The following is a 14,045-nucleotide window of genomic DNA, read 5'->3' as shown; positions in this document are numbered from 1 at the left end:
TTTTTTTAATTCTATGGTTGCTGTTTTAAACTGGTTGTAAACCACTTTGATGTTTTTAATGAAATAGCGGTATACAAATATTTTTATAAATAAATATCTTGCTGACAGTTTTCTCATTGAAAAAATAAATGAGACTATATGTGAGTTTTGTCTAAATTCCTTTCATCCTGAAATCAGTGTAGCAGGTTGTAGCGATATGAGTAGATGATTGGTTGTTATGATAGAATAGAACAAAATGCTTGTTGTATTGAAATAAATGCTCACTGAAATTATGTTAGGAAGCATCAAAATGAATACAAAGTGAATTTGTAATGATATGACACATAATGAGAATGAAGTCTGGTGTATTCATTGCAAATTACCATTCCAAATATTATTATAAGCCAAGAGCTAAAACATACTGTTTTATATTGAAGCTATAGCTAATGATAAATACACTGGGCAAGGTAAACTTCACATTAAGTGGCAGTTCAGAAGACTTCATGTATAAGGTGCTGAACAATTAAAATTATTTTAACACAATTTTTTATGCACCATACACAAGGTGATAAAATTAATGAAGGCACTTCAGGTGCTGATCTCTATGTCCTTTGGGACAATATATTTATTCACTGCTGATATCAAGGGTTGTTCTGAATATAAAATGTGAAACAATTTATGACTCATTAATCTTGAAATTATAATATATTGCTGAAGAATTGGTACTGTATTATTCATCATGCCTAATGTTGATGGCAAGAGTTATGCACCTGCTTAATAGTGGTGGCAGAGTTTTTCCAAAATCTTATAGTTAGTCACAATTAGTGTTTAATGCAAAGTAACTCTGTTACATAACTTGCAGTAAACCATGAAATTAAACCATTATCCTTGGTTAAATCAGCTTTAACTGAATATTTGCACCATCAGATACGTAAACAGTTATTGCAAACATTCTAAGACAGCATTCCTTTGCATGTCTATTCAGAAGTAAGGGCCTAACTACATGTTATGCTAATTGCTTGGTTCGCAGCCAGATCAGGACATTTTTAAAAAAATTAGGTATGGGCTCCCTGATTTCCATCAGCACCACAGTGTGTGAGGAGGGGAGTTTAATCCATCATCAGCTGAGATACTGATGAAAATTGCTATTAGCTATAGAAAAAACCTTTCATGGTGCCAATGCTAGCTTTTTTTCTAATGCTAACTGCAGCACAGGGGCAAGATTTTCATCAGGATCATGTCTGGGAAGGGAAAGTTTAAACCTCCCTTCTCTACTTGCTGCAGTCCTGATTGAAATCAGGATTAAAGTTTTAAAATCCCTGACATGGCTGCAAGCCACACAATTAACATAATGTTTAGATAAGAGCTAAGTCACATTGAATTCAATGGAGCCAGTGTGGTGCAGTGGTTAAGGTGGTGGACTACGACCTGGGAGACCAGGGTTCGAATAACCATGAAGCTCATTGGGTGACCTTGGGCCAGTCACTGCCTCTTAGCTTCAGAGGGAGGCAATGGTAAACCCCCTCTGAATACCACTTACCATGAAAACCCTATTCATAGGGTCGCCATAAAATGGAATCGACTGGAAGGCAGTCCATTTCCATTTTACTCAGAGATTAAGGCTGCAATCCACTTTACACTTACCTGCAAATAAGTCCCATTGAACTCAGTGGAGCTTCTGAGTAGACATGTATTGGATTGCACTGTACGTGTATATAGGATTGCATCCTTTATCTGCCTTTGGAGGGAGAGGCGTTTTAAGATATGTGAAAAGATTGTTTAGAAGATTTAGGATCATGCCAAATCATGGCTTAGTGCTACATGCACCAGCAGAAAAGGGCACAAGCTAACCTGTGATGTCTCCTCCCTTCTTCTCTTCCTGTGTGGCCAGAAGAAGGACTTCTGAAACATTTCATTTCAGTTTCACCTGGTTTGCTTTTACATAGGAACCAGAAATGGTGGTTTACAAATTCTGGTTTTCAGAACAAGCCAACTTCAAACCAATATTTATTAGGCTAGCTTGTTTAACTAATCATATCTTGTGTTAAGCCACAATCTCTGGTCACACCTGGTCTCGTTCCAGCTTGTACATTTAGCTCTAAACCATGGATGGCTAAGCTATGGCTCTCCAGATACTGCTGGACCACAACTCCCCTCACCCCTAGCCATTGGGTATGCTGGCTGGGGCTGATGGGAGTAGAGTCCAACTGGAGGGTCACAGGTTAGCCACCCCTTTTCTAAACTGTAATTGAGCATTACATGTAGACACGTCCACAGAGTTTAAGCACTAGATGTATTGGAAAAGCAGATCAGGGAAACAGGAGATGAAGTGAATAGTACGGAAGATGGGATATGACAACCTTTACTACTTGAAGGTGTTTTCCCAACTGGGCAGTCTGTGCCTATTCTGTTTTTCTGACAATGTAGCAAAATAATGATTAAGATGAGGGTTTTAAAAATGTTTTATGTATTTATTCAATGATTAGTGACATTTGAAAATAGCAGTGCTAAGATTCCCCTCACCCCAGTTGATATCAAGAGACTTAACAGCCTGATTTTATGGATGCCTGTAGAGGGCTTCTGTGAATGTGCTCTGGTGAATGCTGTTCATCATCCTCTTCCTTGTTGGCATCCTCTAATCTGGTATGGCCTGGCTCTGTGGGCTCTTTGTATTATGTGCTTCCTGCTCACTGTCCTTTCTGTGACCCTTTTGATTTGTTGTGTATGGGAATGTAAATCAGTAAATTGCATCTCATCCAGGGCAGTTTCCTGGTGTACTGAACGTTTAAAATAACCAGAATAATGTTTTTATAGGTAATATATGGTGGGCTTTGACGTTCTACTCTCTGTTCCCAATACATGCTCGAATACATATTATTTTACATTTTCAGTTCAGGGAAAAATATGTTCTTTCTCTGTATAACTTCCCATTTCACACAATGCAGTTCATCTGAACAATAATACTTTGCTTGACTATTACAGGGGCATTAAAATCCTCTCTCCACTAACACAGAACATCTGTATGTTCCAGGTCATTTCTTTGATGATAAATCATTTCCTGGTTTTATGAGATTTCTGATAGATAAGTAGGGTTGTAAAAAAAAAAATTAATCCACTGTGACCTAAAAATAAATGTGTTAAACTCCCCCCTCCTCTTTCCTTCCTTCCTTTCTAGAGGGGCTTAATGCTGACAACATCAAGCAAGCCTCAGAGCAGTTGAACAATCGCTGGATTGAGTTCTGTCAGTTGCTGAGTGAAAGACTGGCATGGCTGGACTACCAAAATAACATCATTGCCTTCTACTCCCAGCTGCAGCAATTGGAGCAGACAGTAATTACTGCTGAAAACTGGCTTAAAGCACAACCCACACCAGCAGCAGATCCTGCTGCAGTGAAAACACAGCTAGATAAGTGCAAGGTTAGAAATTCTGTCCTGGTGTTTGTAGTATTGTGCTGCATACATATTGCTGCATCTCTTCAGGTTTAGCAATCAGGTTTTTCTGATGAAAAATATATTTGTACTTTGCTGTTCAGCTATATTGGCAATCGTATAAGACAATGAAGAAACGCAGGACTGTTCACATACAAGGTTCAGGAGGATGTGAGGCATCAACTTGTTGCTGGGGCATGTTTGCATGATAGTACAATTTATTTTATTTGAACTGATGGCATCATCATGCAAATAATCTATATTTGTTGTCTGATTTTCATACTCCATTATGAAATTAGGACAGCAAAAAGCACACAAATTATCAAATAAGCGCAGTGCTCCAACAAACCTTACATTAGCTCACATCCTCTTGCAGTGTGATCACATGAGATCTGCCCCATGTAGTCTACTCTATACATACCTTTCTTCACCCTTCCCTTAGTAATGACCATTCAGCAATAGTGAAGGGTAACAGCAAACACAGTGCAGATTAGCAAGAATGGCCACCCAACCACTATGCACAAAAGCTAATGCAAAATTTAAATCTCTGCTTTAATACTTCCTTTCCCTGCTGTTCTGTTATGAACACAGGTTAAACAAATTATGAGGGGAAGGAGTGAGAAGGGCTAACTATGTTACAAATCAGCAACTGTATCAGTCAAAGGCACACCACCCTTTTTTAACGAAAGCACATCAAAAGCAGGACTACAGCTGAATGTCAAAAAGGCTGAAGTAATGACAACAGAAGATTTATGTAACTTTAAAGTTGACAATGACCAGAGTCTGTGAGTTCAAATCCCCACTTGTGTTTCCTGGGTGTGAAGGGCCAGCTAAAGATCACCCCCACAGTGAGTGGCTCAGGGGTTACGTGCCCTGCCACCTGTGCAGCCATGGGCAAGCTGCATGGTCCCAAGGAGCCCAGTTGCTCCCCAGCTGGCAGTTTCAGACAAGGAAGGGGCTGGCTTCTGCAGCTGTGGCAAGCTGAGCAGGCCCTAGCCAGCTGGGGAGGAGTAGCCTCAGAGGAAGGCAATGGTAAACCCCCTCTGAATACCGCTTACCATAAAAACCCTATTCATAGGGTCGTCATAAGTCGGGATAGACTTGAAAGGAGTCCATTTCCATTTTCAAAGTTGACAATGAGGACATTGAACTTGTCAAGGATAATCCATACCATGGCACAGTCATTAACCAAAATGGAGACAATAGTCAAGAAATCAGAAGAAGGCTAGGACTGGGGAGGGCAGCTGTGAGAGAACTAGAAAAGGTCCTCAAAGGCAAAGATGTATCACTGAACACTAAAGTCAGGATCATTCAGACCACGGTATTCCCGATCTCTATGTATGGATGTGAAAGTTGTACAGTGAAAAACGCGGATAAGAGAAAAATCAACTCATTTGAAATGTGGTGTTGGAGGAGAGCTTTGTGCATACCATGGACTGCAAAAAAGACAAATAATTGGGTGTTAGAACAAATTAAACCAGAACTATCATTAGAAGCTAAAATGATGAAACTGAGGTTATCATACTTTGGACACGTCATGAGAAGACATAATTCACTAGAAAAGACAATAATGCTGGGAAAAACAGAAGGGAGTAGAAAAAGAGGAAGGCCAAACAAGTGATGGATTGATTCCATAAAGGAAGCTACAGACCTGAACTTCCAAGATCTGAACAGGGTGGTTCACGACAAATGCTCTTGGAGGTCTCTGATTCATAGGGTCACTATAAGTCGTAGTTGACTTGAAGGCACATAACAACAAATATCAAGGTGACTTTGACAGATACCTAGGTCATCTCTCAGTGGATAGTGTGGAAATGATTTAATGATGCATGAGGGATCAAAATACAGGAAAAGGGACAGAAATATGTTTTACGCATTTTCTTTTTTTAGTCCAGGTGGAAATTGTCTAAACTAGGTAAATATTATATTTTTACCTGCTCTCCATTTCCACTATGTATGGGTGGATTGCAGTTAACCCTTAGATGTCATTTGATAATTATTAATACAGAACGCTGTGGTGTGGTGGTTAAAGTATCATACCAGGACTGCTGAGATCCTGGTTCAAGTCCCCCTTCATTCACTGGGTAACCAGATCACTGGGTAACCAGATCATTATCTATTAGGCTAACTGACATCACAGGGTTAATATGAGGATAAAGGCGGAAAGAACTACGTGTGTCACCTTTTGCTCATTGGAGAAGAAGATAGGATATAAATGTAAAATAAATATATAAAGGACAATTCATCTACAGCATTGTATACAAATTTGCAAAAAACCCACAAAAAAACCCAACAGCCAAGTATCAACAAAGCAGTCATGGCTTTTTACCTCTGTTATAAATTAGACTATAGGTTGTGAACTATGTGTGATAGAAGTAATGCAGTAATTTAAGTGAGTTGGGAATATTAAAAGAGAATTAATCTTCATAATTATACAGCCACAAGAGTGACTGTATACTATAGTCAGTATGGATTTTTCGCATTCCACAATGTCAACTTGAAAATACCCCAGTGCCATTCTGATGCTTCCCATAAGCTCATTCCAAAACAAAACCTTACAAAACTTATAGTCCTGAACTCAGAAACGCTTGCTTAACAACCCTCTAAATTTTCATGGTGATACAAAACACAGTCAGAGAGAATTGAGAGTTCAAAGTGTAAAAAGGGAGAGGAAAAAAACAGACCCCTTTTGGCCTTTTTTCTGTCAGTGTTCTCATAATTTGTTGAAATTAATTAAACATCAGCCATGTTCACAGAGTACATGTAATCCTGTTACTGATCTTTCCCCATACTCTGACCTTCATCTTCTGCAGTTTAGAAGTTTAAAAAATGCCTGGCTGATTTTTAATTAATTTAAGAAATTTTGTCTTGAACTCAATGATAGTGTCGGGCATGCTCAGTAAGAAGCAACTGTCAGTTATCTAAAAGCCAGACTCACAGCTGCTTGGCCTGCCTAATCAGGGGGCCACACCCACACCATATCTTTATTTCACTTTAGACAGTCATGGCTTCCCCCAAAGAATCCTGGAAGTGTAGTTTGTGAAGGGTGCTGAGAGGAGACTCCTATTTCCATGAGAGAGCTCCAGTGTCCACAGTAGTTTAGCATTCAGCCGCTCTGAAGCTCTGTGAAGGGAACAGGGCATCTCCTACCAACTCTCAGCATCCTTCACAAACTACACTAATGATGATAGGGGAGTAAATCCCACTGAACTCAATAAGCATGCAAATAATCAATCCATTCTCAGAAAACTTGCAGAGGATCCCATTTCTTACCTCCCAGATTAAAAAGCAGAGAAATTCACCAATAGGCAAATAACCTTGTGGTTTAACAATGTACCTATAGCCAACAGATATTTCTATCAAACTTTAAAAAGCAGGAAAATGGGGCAGCTATAGTGAATGCACCGGGGGAGCAGGAGACCTGACCTCCTCTCTGAGATATTGGACAGCCCTACAAATTTACAAAAATAGAAACACAATTTGGGTTGGTCTTTTCACATCCTGTGTAGCTTGGAAGAATTTGGTAACATGTGCCTCTGAGCATAGGGTGAGTGGTGACAACACCTGCAATGAGCCCAAATAACAGAAACAAGACATGTGCTGTGCTGATCTTGTTTCAGCAGGGAGGAAGCAACAATATTAAAACAGTTGATATAATTCAGATAGTCACTTTAAATATGTTTGATTTACTTTGCAATTTTAGTGAAGTTTGCTATAGTAAATCATTTTCTTTTGCTTCTGTTTCTGTGAATATGTGAAGTACATCAACTCTTTGCAACACTAAAAAAATTGCAGAATAATGGCACTGTCTATTCTGCAGAATAGTTTCCAAAGAACTTGAGGGGCGTCTCAGTTTGCACAAGATAAAACAGTGGGGAGTGAAATATATTCTAGCAAAATTCTAGGTGTGGTCTATGTTTTTAGTTGACCATTTATTTATTATTGCATTTATATACCGCCCCGTAGCTGAAGCTCTCTGGGCGGATTACAACAATTAAAAACATTAAAAACAAATATACAAATTTTTAAAAACAATTTTTTTAAAAGCAATTTAAAAACACTTGCTAAAATGCCTGAGAGAAGAGGAAAGTCTTGACCTGGTGCCAAAACGATAACAGTGTTGGTGCCAGGAGCACTTCGTCAGGAAGATCATTCCATAATTTGGGGGGCCACCACTGAGAAGGCCCTCTCCATTGTTGCCAGCCTCCTAGCTTCTCTCGGAGTAGACACCCAGAGGAGGGCCTTTGATGTTGAGCGTAGTGTATGGGTGGGTTCGTGTCGGGAGAGGCGTTCCATCAGGTATTGTGGTCCCAAGCCATTTAAGGCTTTATAGGTTAAAACCAGCACCTTGAATCGAGCTTGGAAACATACAGGCAGCCAATGCAAGCAGGCCAGAAGCTGCAGTTTTTGAACTGTCTTCAAAGGCAGCCCCACATAGAGTGCATTGCAGTAATCTAACTTGGAGGTTGTCAGAGCATGGACAATTGAAGCCAGGTTACCCTGTCCAGATAGGGGCGTAGCTGGGCCACCAACCAGAGTTGGTAGAAGGCACTCCATGCCACTGAGGCTACCTGAGCCTCAAGTGACAGAGATGGTTCTAGGAGAACCCCCAAGCTACAAACCTGCTCCTTCAGGGGGAGTGCAACCCCATCCAGGACAGGTTGGACATCCACCATCCGGTCAGAAGAACAGCATCTCAGTCTTGTCTGGATTGAGCCTCAGTTTATTAGCCCTCATCCAGTCCATTGTCACAGCCGTGCCCACCTTTCCTTAAGTGGAGTGGTTTAAGCATAGCAGGCTGAAAACATGCATCTGTAAACTGCCCAGAAAGCTTCGGCTATGGGGCGGTATATAAATAAATAATAATAAAAAATAACCTTCTTGCAGGTATAGTCATTGCTTAAGTAGCAACATATTGTAATCAGTCTGATTTTACATCAAACTGCAGTTTCAGATTTAGCTGTTAATGCACCCAAAATAGAAATAGAGCATATCATCCAGTTTAAAACATAAAAGGCTATCTTACCATCATATAGCATTGACCAATGAAAAGGCTTTGAAATTAATAAAAATAAATTTGACACAGATTTCTAGGATGAGTAATGAGAGAAATATAATTTTCTAGATTAGATTCTCTGTAGCACAGGAAAGAAGCAAAGTAAGAAGAACACCAACAAACATATAATATGTAATTCTCCATCTTTGGAGATGACAGATGTTACCACCACTCACCCATGTTACCAAATTATTCCAAGCTACACAAGAAGTGGATTGGACTGTGAAAGACCAACTAACATTTTGTTTGCATTTTGACAAATTTGTAGGGTAGGACAATATCTCAGACAGAAGGTCAGGTCTGCTGATCCCCTGGTGCATTCACTATAGCTGCCCAATTTCCCTGCTTTTTAAAGTTTGATAGAAATATCTATTGGCTATAGGTACATTCTTAAACCACAAGATTTTTTGCCTAATAGTGAATTATAAAATATAAACAGCAATAGTACCTATTCCAATCTGAAAAGATAAATACACTAAGTTACTATCTGATGCTTAGTTACATGAACTTGAGTAGTGTATATAGCTATTAGCCAGGAAAAGAGTGGTGAGATATGCATGACAGGATTAGGACCAGAGAAAACCTAAATATAGTGTATAAAGACTATATTTCTATCATTCACCATGATTTTTGTTGTTGGAGCTCATTTAGCCTTAGTGTCTAGGAGTGACTTTTACCAGCTGTGACTGGTATGCCAACTATGGTTGTTCTTGGACAGGGATAACCTGATTACACACCCTATGTGGGTCTACCCTTACGCCTGGTGCAAAAGCTCCATTTGCTGCAAAATGCTGCAGCCAAACTATTGGTGGGGACTCCAGTGCTTAAAATCTTGCAGTGGCTGAAAATATGCTACCAGGCCAAATTCAAGGCTCTTGTATTAATTTACATGGTCAACAGTTTGGGCCCAGGATACTTTAGAGACCAACTGACTCCTTATATCCCTGCCTGATCACTGAAGTCACTGTTAGTGTCCTCTGTGACTGGGATGCATGGCTCATATCCACCAGGAGCCATAATTCAGTGTTGTGGATACAATTCTCTGGAACTCCCTTCCAGGTGAGATCAGAGAGACTCCCTCTCCCAGTTGAATATCCAGTGCCTAATGGAGACTTTTTATTTCAGCAGGCATTTTAAGTAATTTCAATTTTATGGTTAGTTTTAATAGGTTTTATTTTTTATTGTAACTTGATAACCTTACTGTACACCACTTAGAAACTAAGATGTGAAGTAGTATATAAATTGTTGAAATATAAATAAACATAATTTGACTTTTTTAAAAAAAAATTATGTAGGATGAAGTCATCCATTTATCAACCCTTCAGTCCCAGATAGAAAAACTAAAGGCTCAAAGCAAAGCACTGAAAGATATACAGCAAGGTCCAATGTTTCTGGATGCAGATTTTATTGCTTTTACGAACCACTTCAATCAAGTTTATGATGATGTGAAAGCTAGAGAAAAACATCTACAAAAAAGTAAGTGTTAAATTATATATTCTTGCCACCAAGAAATCTCTGCAGCAAAGCTGACAATCTAAAATTTGGATACAACTGTGTGTGAAAATCTATGTGTGTGTGTGTGTGTGTGAGTGGGTGAGTGAGAGAGACAGAGAGAAAGAGAGAGAGGGATTTCAACAATTTCTTCTCTTCCATTTCTTTGTTAGCAAGTGACTTGCCTGTTTTCACTCCATTCTGCTCCTAGAAAAATGGGTGATGGAACTAGAATGTTAATTAAAAATAGGGTTGGCCTACAACTAATTTATTTATTTTAATCTGTACTTAAAAAGCTGAACTAGAATTTCAGAATCCAATTTCTATGTTTAAACAAACAAACAAAATGGACAAATCTGACCACCAAAAACTGTAATAGTCAAAAACGAGTGGGTAACATCTCAATATCCCAGGAAAAAGGAACTTCAACTGCAACTTTTAATTAGCATAGCAAAACTTGGGTAAGTGTAGGTTGTATCCAAAGATTTACACAAGGACTTCTGTTTGAGTAATGGACCTTCTCCTCCCTCTCCTCTCCCTGTGCATACACCTCCATCTGCTCTGAAGGATTGGAGGAAAACAAAGCAGTTTGCCCACTGCCCATCCACCCCCTCTCCCCCCCTCCAATAATTTAGCTGGAGGTTGAGCTACAAAGATATAACAGACCAAAGATTTCCCATGTCCAATCCTAGGTATATGAATCATGCAATATCATTAGCATCAAAATACCAGCACGTATTCTCCACCCCATTTAATTTGGATTTACTGTTTCCAAGGAAAATCTGGGTGGATGGGGGAGAAAACTTGTTCCCATTGACTTAATAGCAATATCTCAACAACCTGTTTGCAATTTAAGCTTCCATCTGGAAGCACCCAGTTTTTACTGTTTAATAGAATAGGTAAAGGTAAACATTTATTTTCGTCTTCAATATCTGCTGTTCAGCATCTTTTGTATTGATTCATAGAGGTTATGTATTATGTATGTCTCTTTTTTTACTGATGTTCACTATCAAACAGCATTATAACTCTGTAAATGCTGTTTGTGATATAAAATGCAAAGCATTCTGCAATTTTTCTTACAGTTTTCCATATAATATGCAAAAGAGTATTATTGATGGTGTAGCTAATTTAGAGAAACAAAACCTGTTTCTCTTTTTAAGGAAAAATACTAGCAAGCAGGGGAAAGGGTGAGACTTTCACAGATGTTGACATATGTTGGGACTAACTTTATAAAGCTATACTACTGATAGCTTTATAAAGGTTCACTAAATGCTAGTATTTTTGAAATTGTTTTTTTTAACAATTGAGAAGTTTACAAAGATATTTAAATGTTGAAATACAACCTTTTCTATATTTATTTAGTTATTTTAAGTCAGGAAAAAAACTAAGGTATTTCCATTTTCTTTGCTATGAAATGTATCTTATGCTAACTCTTGATTTCAGTGGGGAAAAACATATATTTTTTAATGTTTTACATAATACTAGCTCCTTCTAGTGGCTGTTGCAGATGTATTGACTGAATCCATGCCTGAGGAAACTCAGAAGCTAGGAATTGCCTATTTCAAACAATAAAGTTGTATTTAACAATAAGCAATGGTGCTCCTATTGCACATTTAAAATAATCACATTTTGCAATCAGCAAGCAAATACTAAGTTTCAAAGGAAGAGTAAAGTTTCCCTTAATTTTAAAGCTATATGTGTCCAATTTTCTATTTCCAAAATGTCAATGAAAGCTATAAGTGGACCCAACACAAGGCCTCAGTTTGGCAGTCATTGACAAACCTAAGATGAATTTATTGGGGGCTATTTCACTGCCATACCCTTCTTAGTTTCTGTTTTTGCATCAGATTAGCATTCTAAGGTAATAACTATTTTCTCTGGAAATATAGTATCTTTAGACAGAGTAGTTGTCAGGACTGACTTCCTCATGATGCTTTAATTGACACAGATCAGAAATTTTGAGAGTTAAAGAGATTCCATGGATAAGGCCAAATAGAATTGAGTTGATCGTGCCTTAACTCAATTGTTTCCATGCTAGTTATTTATACATGCATGAGAGTGGCTGTATACTATAGCCAGCATGGATTTTTTGCATTCCACAATGCTAAATTGAAAATACCGTCCATGATATTCTGATGCTTCCCATAAGCTCATTTCAAAACTAAAGATTACCGACTTCCAGGAGGGGTGACTTCACTTGTGCCTGCTTTTGAGACGAGCTCTCGTCTCAGAAGAAGCTTTTTCAGCTTAAATCAGTCAGAACGTTCTTTTTGACTGGTGAAGATTCTCTCCCGGGCAGGGAGAAACGTAGAGATTAACCATAAAAGCCTGTTTTTGTTTGGGAGGACTGGATCTCATTAATTTATGAGAGAAGGTTCAGCCAGCAATGCCGGAGGACGTCCATCATGCTCTAACTGAATAAGCGACACGTTTATCTTTTCTTTAAAGAAGAACGGACTTAAACAAGCAAGCATCCTTCTTTCTATATTTTTTTTTTGGTTTAAATCGTTGCTGCAAAAAGAAATTTGTCAATGAATCAGCTATAAAGATCTTCTGGGTGAGTTAAAAATTTTCTCCTTTATTCACGAAACTAAGGAGGAAAGAAATTGAAAAAGCCTATCTTAGTTTTTGTTGCAAAAAGCTGACTTGGAAGTGCATTCTAAAGATACAAACGGAAGAGGGATTTCTATTTCGAGGAGGGGAAAAAAAATAAATTTGATTTATGAACTTTGGAGCATTATATATTTGGGACTATTTTCTTTTTGGTCTATTTCATTTTGACGAATCTACTTGTTCAAGATGCCACTAACTCTTTTGAACCTGGGAACTAAATCTGTTTTGTATTCCTGAACATAAGAGATAAGGCAGGCTGTACTGTCTACACTGTGACTTCATCGAGCCTGGAATATTAACCCAATTGTGACTGAAATAATTTTTGTTTTTGTGGTCTTAAGAATGGCAATCAGAAAAGTGGCTGAGACCATGGAAGAAATTATGTTTCAGAAAATAATGGATGAGATTGAGATAACGAAACAAACCCTGAGACAGGGTAGACAGGAGATGAAAAATGAATTTAGCAAAATGACGCAGGAGTTTAAAGAAATAGTGGATTCTGTGAGAGAGGAGATTGTTGAGATTAGAGATGAGAAAAGAAAAATTAAAGGGAAGATACAAGCTCTGGAAATTGGAACAAATGTAGAATTGGAAAAAGATCTGGAGTTTATGGATACTAGAAATAAAGCTTACTGTTTGGAACTTAATGTTGCCTCTGAAGAAATTAATGAAGATAATAGAGATAAAGTTATCAATGTCTTGGATAATTTTTTGGACTGGAATGATGTGATGGAGCTTGATATAGAAAAAATCTATGGAATTGACTACAGATATGTGACAATGGAAAAATTCTTAAGAGATGAGCCAGTGCATTTTGTAAAAAAGAAGAACAGAGATATGACTTTACAACAATATCTCAGCAATATATTCAGAATTGATGGCAAGAAAAGATTTGTGATAAAGGAAATTCCCATCAGACTCTTATTATATGACTATGGCTATGACAGCAAGATTAATATGGGATACTGATAATGGAAGAATGGATACTGAAAATACTGGACTGAACAGGACTATTGAAGATGGAAGATGGAATCAATATTGATATTGGAAGAATGGCTATTGAAATTATTGGATCAAACTGGTTTGACGAGATGGATTAATCTATATGTTTATTTGGATTATGGCTATGATAACAAGATTATTATGGGATACTGATAATGGAAGAATGGCTACTGAAATTATTGGACTTAATAGGATTATTGATAATGGAAGAATGGTTACTGAAATTATTGGACTTAACAGGATTATTGAAGATGGAAAATGGAATTAATATTGATAATGGAAAAATGGCTATTGAAATTATTGGACCTAACAGATTTGAATGAGATGGATTAATCGACATGTTTATTTGGAGAAAAATTGAAAGATATATCTCTCAAGGAACTGAAACCTCTCTTTGACTTTTTGTGGGAAGAATAAATTAATGTTTATGAGATTTGATGATTAATTAAGATAACTACTGGAGGAAAGTGATTTT

The 14,045-nt window shown here is 37.9% G+C and overlaps 1 protein-coding gene across 12 annotated transcripts in view; it reads left to right on the top strand.

The window, feature by feature from the left end:
• The window catches only part of DMD (dystrophin), a 2,032,119-nt gene that overhangs the window by 774,111 nt on the left and 1,243,963 nt on the right, over positions 1–14,045 (top strand). For all 12 annotated transcript variants that reach the window (XM_061627388.1, XM_061627390.1, XM_061627384.1 and 9 more), the window contains 2 exons: positions 3,155–3,396; positions 9,760–9,940. In XM_061627388.1, the coding sequence (XP_061483372.1) occupies positions 3,155–3,396; positions 9,760–9,940 (423 nt within the window). The remainder of the gene's footprint in view (positions 1–3,154; positions 3,397–9,759; positions 9,941–14,045) is intronic.

This window comes from Rhineura floridana, chromosome 5 (genome assembly GCF_030035675.1).
Source record: "Rhineura floridana isolate rRhiFlo1 chromosome 5, rRhiFlo1.hap2, whole genome shotgun sequence".
Classification (NCBI taxonomy): Eukaryota; Metazoa; Chordata; class Lepidosauria; order Squamata; family Rhineuridae; genus Rhineura; species Rhineura floridana.
This window is presented reverse-complemented; position numbering and strand designations above follow the sequence as displayed.